Source organism: Euphorbia lathyris, chromosome 8 (assembly GCF_963576675.1).
Source record: "Euphorbia lathyris chromosome 8, ddEupLath1.1, whole genome shotgun sequence".
Classification (NCBI taxonomy): Eukaryota; Viridiplantae; Streptophyta; class Magnoliopsida; order Malpighiales; family Euphorbiaceae; genus Euphorbia; species Euphorbia lathyris.
The window spans coordinates 21,907,911-21,922,452 of record NC_088917.1 but is presented as its reverse complement, the minus strand read 5'-3'; the positions used below and the strand labels follow the sequence as shown (position 1 = coordinate 21,922,452).

The window sequence follows — 14,542 nt, the reverse complement described above, 5'->3', positions numbered from 1 at the left end:
GTTGTACAAAATTTAATGTGATCACAACTATCCCATTGAATTGTGAATGTATGAATATTATTTTTTTTAGAAGATCGTATATTAGATGATAAAAATACACTCCACTATAAATAAATAAGTTTCATTCATAACCAAAATTTATATGAACTTCTACAAATACATTTCTACATTTACTTTAGTATTAAGTTAATTTAAAATCTATAAAATTAAAATCCATCAAATAAACTTATAATCAGAATGGATAAGAAAATTGGTTAAACAGTTCATAAATATAAAAACGAAACAGATTTGTAAGTTCGGTGAAAAACAGAATTCTTCTCCATATGTGCAACTTAGTTCCGACTTCCGAGTTTAATGAGATTACAGCACAAAGCCATAAAAAAGGGGGATCACAACCCAGTTCAAAATAAATCCCTAAACTATTCCAAGACCTTATCATGACAACTTAATGTTAAAAAAAACCTTTTAAGCTGCTTGTTCAAGGTCAAGCATATCTTCAAGACACTATAGACTTAACTATACGACATATCGGTACGTAATATATCGTCCTGCAGTTTCACTTGGCCTGATGATCTTCACAACTTGCCCACGCTTCAACCCATAATATCTAGCCACTGGATCAGTAATCTGAATACGAGGTAACTATACAAGAATAACATTGAATTAGAGCAATTAACCACAGAAAACAGAAAATATACGTCACAATTTTCATAAACCAGACTGGTCCGAAGTTGTCTGCCATTTTCTAATTTAACAGTTGACATCGCATTCAGTATTCATACACACAGATCGACTAACATGCATACACAGAGAAACTAAAACATCATGGACATGCCTCAAACCCCGATGAAATCAGGCACTAACTGGATCAGATCCAAACCAATTGAAATTTTCATATTCACCACCATTACTCTTACTAAGACAGTTGCAGAAAATGCTTCATCATAATTATTCAAGTACCAACTATATAATATTAGCTTAAAAATATATAACAAGCTAAGTTCAAAAAACAAATACATTATACATATATATAGTTTTAAATGTTTTATTTAAATCTAACAAAAAAGAATTAGTATAAATGTGCCAAAAATATTGAAAATACAACTTGTGCCTTGAAAATTGTCCTGACCTGTGTTTCTTTCACGGTGTATCTCTCCAACAATGTCTTCTTCTCTTCAGTTGTCAGCACCTGATGCTCAGGGACAAGAACATGCTCTTTGATGTTGACCAGTAGTTCTGCTTCCTGCATCAGAGATGCAAGACTTAATATCTTTCCAAAAATTCTAATAAGAATGCACAAAAGATTAAGTGAAATTGCAATCTCATCACTGAGTCTCAAGTTAAACATATTGGTAATGAACCAAGATGCTACGATGTCGGGCAATGGAAGTTCTATCGGTGTAGTACTTTTTAATCCATGATTTCATACCTAGAATAAAACCCTTGTAACAGAGAAACCCTAAGGGTCACCAAGTCAATACCGATATACAAATATCAACGGATATGAAGTCCTTAGTATGAAGAATATTGAGATATGTATATTCAATACTAAAACTCAATGACTCAAAAAATCAAATCAGCCTCCTTGGGTTTATAGGATTACTTTGATGAATATAATACTTATATTTCACTCTGCCTGCCAGATAACAATTAAGAACTACATTTTTATTTTCCACAGCTTCATATAGCAGTTACCTGGAAAACTTCCAACTGGAATTTCGAGGCAATCTCAGCTATACATGTTCGAGCAAAAGGAGTCAAATTTTGTTGAACACATAAGATTGCTCTGAAGACATTCTCTGACTTCATGCGATTGGTATAAGTCTTCATTGTCTTGACACCAACCTTTGGTTCTTCAGGAAAGAAAACATAAATCTGTACAAAGAATACCGCTAGTCATTAGCAAAAGAATCCCTATAATAGACAGTGATCTACAGTGATCCAAAAATAGTCCATGAATACCTGATCAGAGCTATCATTGCGTTTTGATTTGTGGATAACAAGATCTTCCCGTTTCATGTTATCACCATACTTTGACATGAACTGCTCCTTTGACATATTTATCTCAAATTCTCCAACCATAACCCCTATCCTTGAGCATTTGCATCACGGTCTTTCGTATTCTAAACAGCCTCTTAAGTTCTTCATCAGACAGAGTCATTTTTCACTGATAAAATTTGAAAGAAAGAAACGAATAATTAAGTGGTTGTACTTGGCATTGTTTCACATAAGAACTAGCAGGAGAAAAGTAAGTAGTAAAACCAATGTTGTCAGAACCGGATTGGACATCAAACCAGATTTATAGTTGGGTCACAGGTCACTTGGTTCAACCAAATGACTCAGATTGGTCAGACAATTATATATATATATACATAATCAACTCATGCACTCTGCCAAAGTTTATCAACTTCCTACCTTTAAATGCACAACAAATACAAAGTATATATATTTATAGATTACACACAGTAGTGCACAAGTTCTTGTAGAAATCATTATTTTCAATTTTGTAAACATTACCACATTATCTCTAATTGACTCTTTCTCTACCCCTCGCAAATAAATCTGAAACACTACTTGTCTGTCTATTGACGTCATTGAGAAGAGTTTGGATATCTAGAGGAATTGGAGTCATTCTACTGCACTGCACATGTAAAGAACCAACAGAAAAATTCCAGTTGGATGCTGGACTGCAATCTACTTAACTAAAGGACAATGAACTGGAAATAATGTGGCCTTGAAACTGCAAATTGTGCTTCTTAGATTTTCTTCTTGCCTATTTACATAGGAAATTTTAGAATGGTCCGAGACTAAACTGGTTTTGGACCATTTTGATGATGGCACGTCATCATAACGGTTGATGTATCATCATCTGAGTGGTCCAGAATAGTTCGAAAAAAAAACTCAGAAGGTAAAATCAGAAATTGATGATGGCACGTCGTCAACAAAGCTCTTTTTCTTGAACCAAACCGAAGGTAAAATCAGAAATTGATTTCTTAAAAAAAGAGATGGAATGAAATTTTCATTTCAGTAATTGTTGAACGTGAATAAAAATTAAAAAATGTGAAAGACGAGAAGATGGAAAGATAATACTCGGAACCATTCATGAGATTTATATCAACTTAATAAGTTTTAGTTCAATTCAATCCTAAATTCAATTGAACCTCAAAATATCAAATTGAATTCAATTGAACCCTCAAAATATCAAATTCAATTCAATTGAACCCTCAAAATACCACATTCAATTCAATTCAAAATACCACATTCAATTCAACCCTAAATTCAATTGAACCCTCAAAATATCACATTCAATTCAATCCTAAATTCAATTGAATCCTCAAAATATCACATTTCAATTCAATCCTAAATTCAATTGAACCCTAATAATATCAGATTCAATTCAATAAATCTTAAAATCAAACCCCCTAAATATCATCAATTCAATTAGAGACCCTAACTATCACATTATCAATTCAATTTAATCAAAAACCCTAAAATTAAAATCCTATAATCAAAATCCCTAAAATCACAAGCCTAAAATCAAAACCTTAAATTAAAATCTTACCTCTCTATCTCTCTTCCCCAACTTCCGGCGGCGAGGAACTGCGGAAGCAGCAAGCAGGTTCTTGAATGGAACGGCGGCAGCAGCAGCAAATCGCGAATGTGGAGGAGTGGAGGGTAAATAGTATAATTGCTGCACACAACACAGGTTTTAAATTAAATGAAGGGTGAATAAGTCTCCCACAAAAATTAAAAAAACCTAATATACAACTAAAACCACGTCGTTTCAATTGTAGAACTAAAAAAAAAATCCAAATTACAGAGATACACAAACAAATGGAAGAGCCCATAAAAATCATTCAAATATGGTTTGCCATAGACTCTACTCTAACATCAAATTAGTACAATTTCACGAAAATTGCAGATGGAAGAACCCAGAAAATTCAGAAGGAATCCCAAGAATGAAGAATGCAGAGAACCCAAAAAAAAAAATAACACAGAGAACCCCGAAAAAGATTGACACACAACCGATAAAAATTAGAAAGAAGAACGGAGAAGAAGAATTACATCGTACCTTAGGGATTAGGGAGATGATCCTCGATGCAACGATGGAGGAGACTGGAGACTAAAGTCGGAGATTAACGCAGGTGAAAGAGAGACAAATCGCTATCAGTGAGCCTTTGCTTTGTGAGTTTAGCGGGTACTAGGTCAGAGTTTATATAGGATGTAAACAAGAGTTAAAGTTTAACTTACACAGTAGAGGTTAAATTTACTATAAATAAATTTTTTTAATTAATTTTATGTTTGAAGGTTACAGTATAGAAGTTAAAGTTTAACTTACACAGTAGAGGTTAAATTTACTATAAATAAATTTTTTTAATTAATTTTATGTTTGAAGGTTACAGTATAGAGGTTAAAGTTTAACTTACACAGTAGAGGTTAAATTTACTATAAATAAATTTTTTTAATTAATTTTTTTAACTTACACAGATAATAGAGTTTAAATTTACTATAAATAAATTTTTTTAATTAATTTTATGTTTGAAGGACAGAGGTTAAAAGAACTAAAAATTTAATTTTCATTAATTTTTATTTACTCTCTAAAAATAACTTCCAAACAAAATTAATGTGATTTTTAACTTTCCATTAGTTTCATTTATTTCCATCAACTTAGGTTAACTGAAAAGAATTTCAGAAATAAGAAGCAAAACGTTTTTAACTTATAGAACTTTTTTTTTCGATTTTTTTTTTGTTTCTATTGAATTTTGAGTACATTTTTCATGTATTTACATATTACATTCACACACATGTTCATGGGCTGGTTCTGTCCAGACCAAGTTGAGTTTTACGCTAAATTATTTGTTCAAGTTCAACTTAATTCATGTATTATATTTATATTGGGTTCAAATCGGATAGGTTAAGATAAAAAAATTGATTCCCAAACTCTGTCCAATCTATTCCTGTAATATATATTTATATTAAAAAACTAATTAATCATATTGATATGGAAATTATGGATTCGATTAATGGGAACTGGAGATTAACTGGATTTTATGGTTACCCAGAGAGGGCTAGAAGAAGAGTACCTTGGGATTTACTACGCTCTATTGCCTCCGCTTCGTCATTGCCATGGACGATAATTGGAGATTTTAATGATCTTCTTTCCCCCAGATGATAAAAAAAAGGTGAGCACGATCACCTTAATTGGTGTTTTCAAGGATTCAGAGAAGCGATAAGTGATTGTGGTTTACTCGATTTGCCATGGAGGGGTTATCCATTTACATGGATTAGGCATAGAGGTAAATGGAATAAAGTGCAAGAAAAGCTTGATAGGGCAATGGCCAATTCCGATTGGCTTCTACTTTTTCCTGAAGCCTCTTTGCTTAATATCAAGGCGTCCCTTTCGGATCACATTCCAATTCTGGTGAACACACTTGCGGAAATTGAGAGTAGGATGTGTAGGAGATTTATGTTTGAAAGGAAGTGGTTTAGAGAGGCAACATTGGAGGAAACGGTAAGGGAGAGCTGGAATAAGGCTGATTTTATGCCTCTGCTGGATAAATTGGACATTGTGTCAAGTTCACTTGATCGCTAGGGCAGGGGTTTACTTCGGGTTGAGCGTGAGGAGGTGGATACGTGTTCAGCAAGACTTGATCAATTAAGAGAGGCGGATTCTAGGGCAGCAGCTGAAGAATATGAAAAGGTAAGAATAAAATTGATTGATAGACTTCTAAAATGGGAAGACCATTGGAGATAGAGAGCAAAAATTGATTGGTTTAGAGATGAGGATTCCAATACGAAATTGTTTCATTCTTATGCAAATGGTAGACAAAAGAGGAATAAAATTGTGAAACTACAAAGGGGTGATGGGAGTTGGACATCGAGTATGGATGGGTTATGCAAAGTGGCGATTTCTCATTTCAAAAGTTTGTTTGATGATGCTGGTTTGGGGCAGGCAATGAGGAATGATTCGGGAAGGCTCATTGATTTGTCATCTGTTTGCAATTTAATCAAAACAAAGGTCACATCCCTGGATAATAAAAAATTAATTGAACCATTTACCCTTGATGAGTTCCGAGTGGCGCTTTTTGACATGCACCCAGACAAGGCCCCCGGCCCGGATGCTTTTAATGCTGGCTTCTTTCAACGATTTTGGTTGTTGATCGGTCCTTCGATTTTTCAAGCAGGTAAAACATGGTTGGAGATGGGTAAGTTCCCTCCTACTCTAAATGATTCAATTATTACTCTCATCCCGAAATGTGAACAACCTTTGTCTATGAAGGACTTGAGACCCATTGCTTTTGTGCAATGTGATTTATAAAATCATCTCAAAAGTTCTTGCAAATCGATTAAAAGAAGTGCTTCCTAATCTCATATCAGAATCTCAATCCGCCTTCATTAAAGGTAGATCTATTCATGATAATATTTTGATTGCTTTTGAAATAATTCATAGTATGAAAATAAATATTGGAATAAAAAAGGGGGAGGTTGCACTTAAGATTGATATAAGCAAAGCATATGATAGAGTGAGTTGGGATTATTTGTCAAATGTAGTCCTTATGAAGCTAGGATTCTCGGAGGTGTGGATTGGATACATAATGCTTTGTGTTAAATCAGTTAAATATTCGATTAAAGTTAATGATCGAATTGTTGGCTCTTTTTCCCCTCAGAGAGGATTGAGGCAAGGAGATCCACTATCGCCTTATTTATTTCTATTATGTGTTGAAGGGTTGTCTGCTTTGATGTTGGATGCAGAAAGAAGGGGGGTTATTCATGGAGCTAAAGTGAATAAAAGGGCACCATCAATCTCTCATTTATTGTTTGCTGATGATGCTTTTCTGTTGGTCCCTTACGAACAACGGAGCTTATTCTTGTAAATCTGCATTTGAAGCGTTCTATCTCAACTTGGACTCTCCTCCTTCAGTCGCTTGGAAGAACATTTGGGCCTTGAAGGTTCCCTACCACATTAGGAGTTTCCTGTGGCTTGGTGCTAAAGATAGGTTGCTTACGAACGTGGAAAGGAAAAGACGCCATTTAGTGGAGGCTGATACTTGTAGTAGATGCAGAGTTCAGGCTGAAACTACCTGCCATGCTCTTAGAGATTGTGTGAAGAGCAAAAATGTGTGGAGGGAAATTCTTCCGGGCTATTTGCTACCAAATTTCTTGGCCTATCCTGGTCATGATTGGTTTATAGATGGAGTTAATGGTTTGTTATTGCCTGAGCTGGAGCATGGTGCTGTTCTCTTTGCCGTTGTCTCTCACCAACTTTGGCAGTGGAGGAATGCTGATATTTTTGGAGAATGAGCAATTGTCTTTCTTAATTTACTTGCTTTTTTCTCTAAAAAAATTAATACTATTATTAAGAGCTTTAAGGAGGATAGTTTATCTAATACTAGCTCGAGGAATGTGGTTCAGTTATTAGGTTGGAGTAGACCTGGTGAAGGAACATCGAAGTTAAATACTGATGGCTCTTGTCTGTCGGATGGCAGGATTGCGGCTGGTGGGGTTTTGAGAGATGCTGGTGGTGCTTGGGTGTCTGGCTTTGCTCAGAACCTAGGAGTGGGATCTTCCTTCACTGCTGAGCTCTGGGAAATCTTCTCTGGGCTTAGGCTCGCCAAAAGTCTGGGTTTAAAAAGTCTACTCGTGGAATCTGACAACCTAGAAGCAGTTAAAATTATCTCTGGAAATAAAGCTTTGTGTTTGAGTAGCCAAAATTTAGTAAAAGGGATCAAAATGTTATGTTCTTCCTTCGACACCATCAACTTTGGACATGTCTTCAGTGGGCAGAACAGGGTTGCTGACCGCCTTGCTGCTGAGGGCCATATGAGGATGTTAGGAGTCTCTACGTTCTCGTCGCCTTCAGACTTCCTTTTTTCTATGCTTTCAGATGATCTAGTTGGGGTTAGCTTTCCCAGACTAATTCCGGGTTAGTTTTTTTTTGTGTGTGTTTTGTTTGTTTTTTCTTTTCTTTGTCTACAAAAAAAAAACAAAAAGGAGGTGAAACATAAAAAAAAATGTTACTGTTTTGAATTGAGACAAAGGAGATCGACAATACAGATGCACGTTTCCCTATTCGAGGCATTTGATGTGTCGTTTCTGAAGCGTGTATTACACGCATCAAATTCGGCCAATCAGATTTAGGTGCATCAAACTGCCTTCTCTATGTCTCACATTTGGATTTCTTCTTTTCAACCGTTATTTATAAACAAAATTAGTAATATACCAATTTTATTAACATACTCTTTAATCGGTTACAACCAATTATACAAAATGATAAAGAGATTGTTACCATCAGACATGATTTAGACGGATTGCCTCAGAACTTTTGATCATCGTCAGAACTCAAATTTAGCCTAAAGTAACTCGAATTTGGCCAAAAAGGCCACTTTGTATGAAAATTGGCTCTCAAATACAAGTTAAAGGACCAAATCAATTATTTATCACATTGAACTTTCATTGTAGGCAAAAGGCATCTTAAAATGGATGAACTTTCATTATTTAATTATCACATCATCCGCGCTTAAAAACATCAATTGTGTTTAAAATATTTAACGTGTTACTAATACAATTCCAAAGAAAATATTAAAATACAAACAACTAAGGGTCCGTTTGTTTTACCTACTGTTTGCTGTTTACTGTTACGGTTTGTTGTTTGCTGTTACGGTTTGCTGTTGTTGTTTGCTGTTGCTGTTACGGTTTGCTGTTGGAAAAAACTGTTTTTCCAAAAAGCAGAGATTCTCTGCTTTTGTAAAAAGCTGTTTTTCGGGTGTAAAAGGCAAACAGGAGATCACTAACCAAACACCTAATGCTGCTTTTCAATTGTAAAAGGCAAACAGGAGGTTACTAACCAAACACCTAAAACTCTCCCTTTTGAAATGAAAAGGCAAAAGGAGTCTGAAAAGGAGCAACCAAACACCCCCTAAATCTATCATATATAAGTTAATCATATTAGAATGTTTAAATAACCAACAAAAAATGCAGTTACAAATAACCAACAAAAAAATGTTTCAGTTTATCGATAAACTTGTTTGAAATATCTAATATCGCAATTAAATAACAGTGAAACCAACTTTTTAAAAATTTTGGTAACATATAACTAAAAACTGATTTGTTTTTTAAGGCTTAATACCCTCCCAGCCTCATCAAGTTGGCCCAATACTGCAAATGACCCCGTACTTACACTTTTAACAAGTAACCCTCCAACTTGCTTATTTCGAACAAATAATCCCTCAAATAAGTTATTTTGAGAGTTTTTTTTTTGCCCTTTACTTAATGTATCACTAGATTAGTTAGATGTAGCAACCGATAATTTGAAATCTTGTATTTCTGATATAATATTATGTTGAATGTTTTTTTGGGTTTAGGGGTTATTTGTTCTAAATAAACAACTGGAAGAGTTATTTGTTCCAATTGAGCAATTTAAGGAGTTATTTGTTCCAAATAAGCAAATTGAAGGTATTACTCGTTAAAAGTGTAAGTATGGGGTCAGTTGCAATATTGGACCAACTTGAGGAGCTGAGAGGGTATTAAGCATTTTTTAAACATTAGAACTAAACGCTGCCCTAAAATTATTAGGGTAATATTTGACCTTTGTCCAAATATATAATTAATCAAAGACTCTAAAATTCAAAGGCCTCGTGATAAATTTTGTTCAATTTTACATTAAGTATTAATAGGAAATTTTCTTTTGAGAAAAATTGGTTAAACGCATATTGGTCATTGAATTTCATAGTTGTAGACTGAACTAATTGAGACAACTCAAAGTTGAGAGACTATTTTAAAACAACCATATAAATTCGATGATCAATAGTACATTTAACTGGGTTAAATATGCTTCAAATGGTAGATATCCCTGTACAATTTACCAAATCAAAATGTACTGAAAGAGAAAACTCATCTCCAGTTTGGCTCCCCTGTCTAAAAAGGGCGGCCCAGTCGCACTACGCGTCCCCGCTGAGCGAGGGTCCGAGGAGGGATCCCACCACAAGAGTGTACTGGAGGCAAGCCTTCCCTTGCCAATTTATTTGGCAAGAGGCTGCTCCTAAGACTTGAACCCGTGACCTCTTGGTCACACGACAACAACGTTTACCGTTGCGCCAAGGCTCGCCCTCCTTTGGCTCCCCTGTCTATCTCCGTAAAATTCAAGCTTGGTAACCCAATTGAGAAACTGTCTTTTTCTCTCATAACCAGTGGTAATTTTTCTCTCATAATCAGTGGCTTATTTACCACTGGGTGAAAGAAGAAAAACAATATAAATCAAAGTCTATTGGAAGGTACTAACAAATATCGTTTTACATAATGTTAGGAGTATATTTTTTATAACAGACCAAGAGCAGCTGCTCATAATTCTACTCATAATATCAACTATTGATAGGTGACAAACGTAACTTTCCAAATTTCATAAATGTTGCAAAATGGCTTCATTTTCAATACCATCAAAAATTCCTTTTTCAACGTAACACATTAAGCAATCCATGGAAAAGTCATCCCCCATCTCGTTGCGCAATTCGGTCTCAAAACGGTTCATTGTAGAAAAACATCTATCATCAGTAGCTTTCACAATAGGTAAGATCACCGCCAACTCGATGAGTCTATACACTAAATGGAAAGCGATGTGATATTGTGTGTCCACCATCTTTTTTGCAAGAGCTCCAATATCATGAAGATCAAAAAATGCTTTATCCGATCTCACACAAGGAAGGTACATTTGGAGTTGATGGCCAAGCTCGACTAGATCACAGCTAGAAAAATCTTGTGAATATAACTTGGCAAGATGGAGTATCCGCTCATAATCAAAATTAGCAAACGAATTTGAAGGATCAAGACACGTTATACACATAAGTAACTCTGAATTTGATTCAGTAAAACGATCATCCAATTCGTGAGCAATAAGATCAATAGCCTGACAGTGTACAACAACAACAACAACAACAACAAAGCCTTAGTCCCGAAATGATTCGGGGTCGGCTAACATGAACCATCATATAAAACCGTGAAAATCAAGTCGTGTCAGCGACACAGATTCGCTCCCTCCACTCCGTCCTATCCACTACCATATTTTCCTCAATTCCCAATAAACTCATATCACTCTCGATCACCCTCCTCTAAGTTTGCTTAGGTCTTCCCCTACCCCTCACCACTACATCCCTTTGCCACTCTTCGGTTCTCCTAACCGGCGCATCAAGCGCTCTACGTCTCACATGGCCAAACCACCTTAGTCGGTTTTCTCTCATTTTATTCGCAATAGATGTGACCCCTACTTTTGTCCTAATTATTTCATTACGCACCCGGTCCTTTCTCGTGTGACCACACATCCATCTCAACATACGCATCTCCGCCACCGACATCTTATGGATGTGGCAGTGTTTCACTGCCCAACACTCCGTACCATATAACAATGCTGGTCTAATTGCCGTCCGGTAGAATTTTCCCTTCAATCTATTAGGCATGCCGGGATCACAAAGGAAACCCGTAGCACTCTTCCACTTCGACCAACCAGCTTTAATCCTATGAGCAACATCTCCATCTACTTCTCCATCCGTTTGGATAATAGATCCTAAATACCGGAAGCAATCCGAGGCCTGAACAACTCTCCCATCTAGGGTGATTGTCCCTGCCTCCCTACTCCTACGGCCGCTAAACTTACACTCCAAATATTCTGTCTTACTTCGACTCAACTTAAAGCCTCTAGATTCTAGAGTTTGCCTCCATAGTTCCAACTTCATCTCCACTCCTTCTTTCGTCTCATCAACCAACACAATATCATCTACAAACAGCATGCACCATGGTATATATAATCATATTATTGAATAAAACGAAAGAAAATCAAGTACCTTGATAAAAATATTCCCACGAAAATAGTAGAGATTAGTCGTTGATTTTCCATGAATTAACCTTTTAGCCCCATTTGAAAGAATATCCTCCATATTAGGTATGGGTATTTCTTGTGCAGAACAAAAATTGGTGACTTCTTTTAATAACTCCTCCCAACCATTTTTCCTATATACTTGCAAGTTCTTTTTCACCACTTCGATAATTTGGATAGATTTCTCTATTTCTTTATCATTTGCTCGTAAGATCAATGGTAAGGCACTTGTAATTTCCAATATATTCATCATTAATCTTCCAACAAACACAAATTCAAAAGTGAACATTTCATTTAATAAATTCTCAGCAATTGCTTGACTTTGTGAATATGTGCCATACTTCTCTATAGTTACAAGCACTCTTGCCACTGAATTCCACATGTCAAAAAGACGAATTATTGTTTCATAATGAGAACCCCAATGTGTATGACCTAATCGAGTTAAGGTCATTTCTTGATTCATGTCACTTTCTTTAGAAATTCCACCATTTTGTATTTGTTTAACTACTTCATCATGTTGTAATTGCTGAAGAGCATCATTCATCTCACATTCAGTTCCAACAATATTCACAATCTTAAAAAGAGATTGGAAAAACAAATACACCTCTGGCCCTGCATCAGCCATAACAACTAATTGAACTTCTTGATCAAAACAATGAATATAATGTGCATGTTTGTTTTCATTTAAAATGAGTCCTTTTATTCTATTAAGCTCGTAAGGCATATTAGAAAATCCATCATAACTTTGACCTTGAAGCCTCGATAGTGATAATCCATTTTCCGCAAACAATTTATCAATAGCAATGTTTGAAACACTGTGTAGAAGTGTCACTAACATGTACTACTCCAAGAAACCGCTCAATCACTTCTCCAAAATCGTTCACAAATCTCAAAACCACAGTCATGTACTCAATGACCCAACTATCTTGGGTTCCAGCAATCAAAAGAGAAAAGAACTTATCTCCAATTTCATTGAGAATAACTTTTCTCGTCTCTGTTGTAAAAGCTTCAATAATTTCTTTTTGAATTGTAAGAGAAGTCAATCGATTATTTTCCAAAGCGTTGGATTGAAATGCATTCTTTACCTTTTCATCATGCTTACAAAGCCATTTAAGGAATCCAAGAAAAGGATCCTCATGTGTTGAGTTTTCCGGCTCATTATGTCTACGAAAAGCTAAACCTTGTCCCAAAAACAATCGAATGCAATCGACAACTGCTGTTAATTGAGCACGATAACTAACCTCCGTTGCCGAACTACTAACCTCCATTGCTGAGCTTTTCGATGATAACACATGATTCACATTCTTCCTGTTATTGTGTGAGCTGCTGTTACCTCTTTGGCGGACCATAACTGTAAAATTGTTACCATTTAATAAACCAAGTCTAATATTTCCTTTCACATCTATCAAAGGGAACCTAAAAAAGAAAAGAAGGAACTCCCAACCTCCACACTGAGTTAACAACATATAGAATTTCAATTGCCAAAATCTCTAATCATGTTCTTACAAATCCAAAACACATGAGACATAGAAGAATGATTACATTCTTCGATTTTCCCCTTAAACTGAAAATCCCAAACTTTCATCATGTAAATCACATTTACAGCACAAAATTCAGATTTCAATTTATACAGTAGCAGCTCTATTTGTCGATGTCAACAAAAATCTCATTATAATCAAACCAACTATAATGAAGTAAATCAAAGTGGAGAGTGAACAAATCAAACTCGTTACCCTAAAACAAGTCCATTTAAGCATCCAAATCATGTTTAGTGCCAGATATTAAACATACATAAAACAAATTCATGTTCAAAATCAAAACTCGAATTTGAATAAACTAGAAAATTACCAGCAATGCCAACGATTGGACGGCGAACCGCACAATAAAGAGAAGAGAGAATGAAATCGCAACGTCAACCGCAAACCAGCAACGGCAATCCAAGATAAAACCTCAAAGTGAAGAGAGTGAGAGAGGGTTTCAAGCTTTGAACGAAGGGCAGACAACAGTATAGAGAGAGCGATAGAAATAGGGCAGAGTAAATTGGATTTACTGTAGCATCGTCTAAAAAGTTTGAATTAAAAAAAAAATTGACTGTACTCCTGAATTTTCAACGCAACATGTCGCTTTTTAATTTGCACAAAATATTCAGTTCCCTGTATAAATTTATATAAAATGTAATTAATTAATCATTCAGTTACAAAAAAAAATAAACTAAATACAAAAGATGTATTGAGTAATGTTGGGTATATGGTTCTAATATTAAAAAAAACAAGTTTTACAATTGAACAAGTAAAAACTTCATTTTTAATCTATTCCGTGAATTATATAATAACATTCTAAGACGCGTGCAATACACCTTTCGCATTTAACTTACTTTTCTGCAATCAAATAATTAATTGATTATATTTTACGCAAATATGTATTATAATATTTATTGAAACAAGTCAAACAACTAAAATGTAATGTTCATAAGTAATATAATTCACCAAAATTTATAAAACGTGATTGAAGTCTTAAAATATATAATGAAAACAACAAAAGTGCACAATTAAATCAAAATATCAGAAAATAATATACACAATTCACGAATAACCATGCGACAATATTCAAGAGTAGATTATAATAAAGAAATAATAACAATAATAATAAACGCTTTTTTCATCGTCACTTAGAGCATCT

The 14,542-nt window shown here is 35.0% G+C and overlaps 1 protein-coding gene and 1 pseudogene across 1 annotated transcript; both read right to left on the bottom strand.

Annotated features, from left to right (window-relative positions):
- Positions 1-505: 505 nt before the first annotated feature.
- On the bottom strand, positions 506-4,420 carry LOC136202691 (DNA-directed RNA polymerases II and IV subunit 5A-like; annotated as a pseudogene).
- A 6,335-nt stretch (positions 4,421-10,755) lies between these two features.
- Positions 10,756-13,885, bottom strand: LOC136202690 (uncharacterized). Its single transcript, XM_065993462.1, has 2 exons — positions 13,712-13,885; positions 10,756-13,214 (listed from the first exon to the last, which is right to left on the bottom strand). Exon 2 carries the CDS (start codon positions 12,699-12,701, stop codon positions 11,796-11,798), a length of 906 nt encoding a protein of 301 aa, XP_065849534.1. The 5' UTR covers positions 12,702-13,214; positions 13,712-13,885; the 3' UTR covers positions 10,756-11,795.
- Positions 13,886-14,542: the final 657 nt, after the last annotated feature.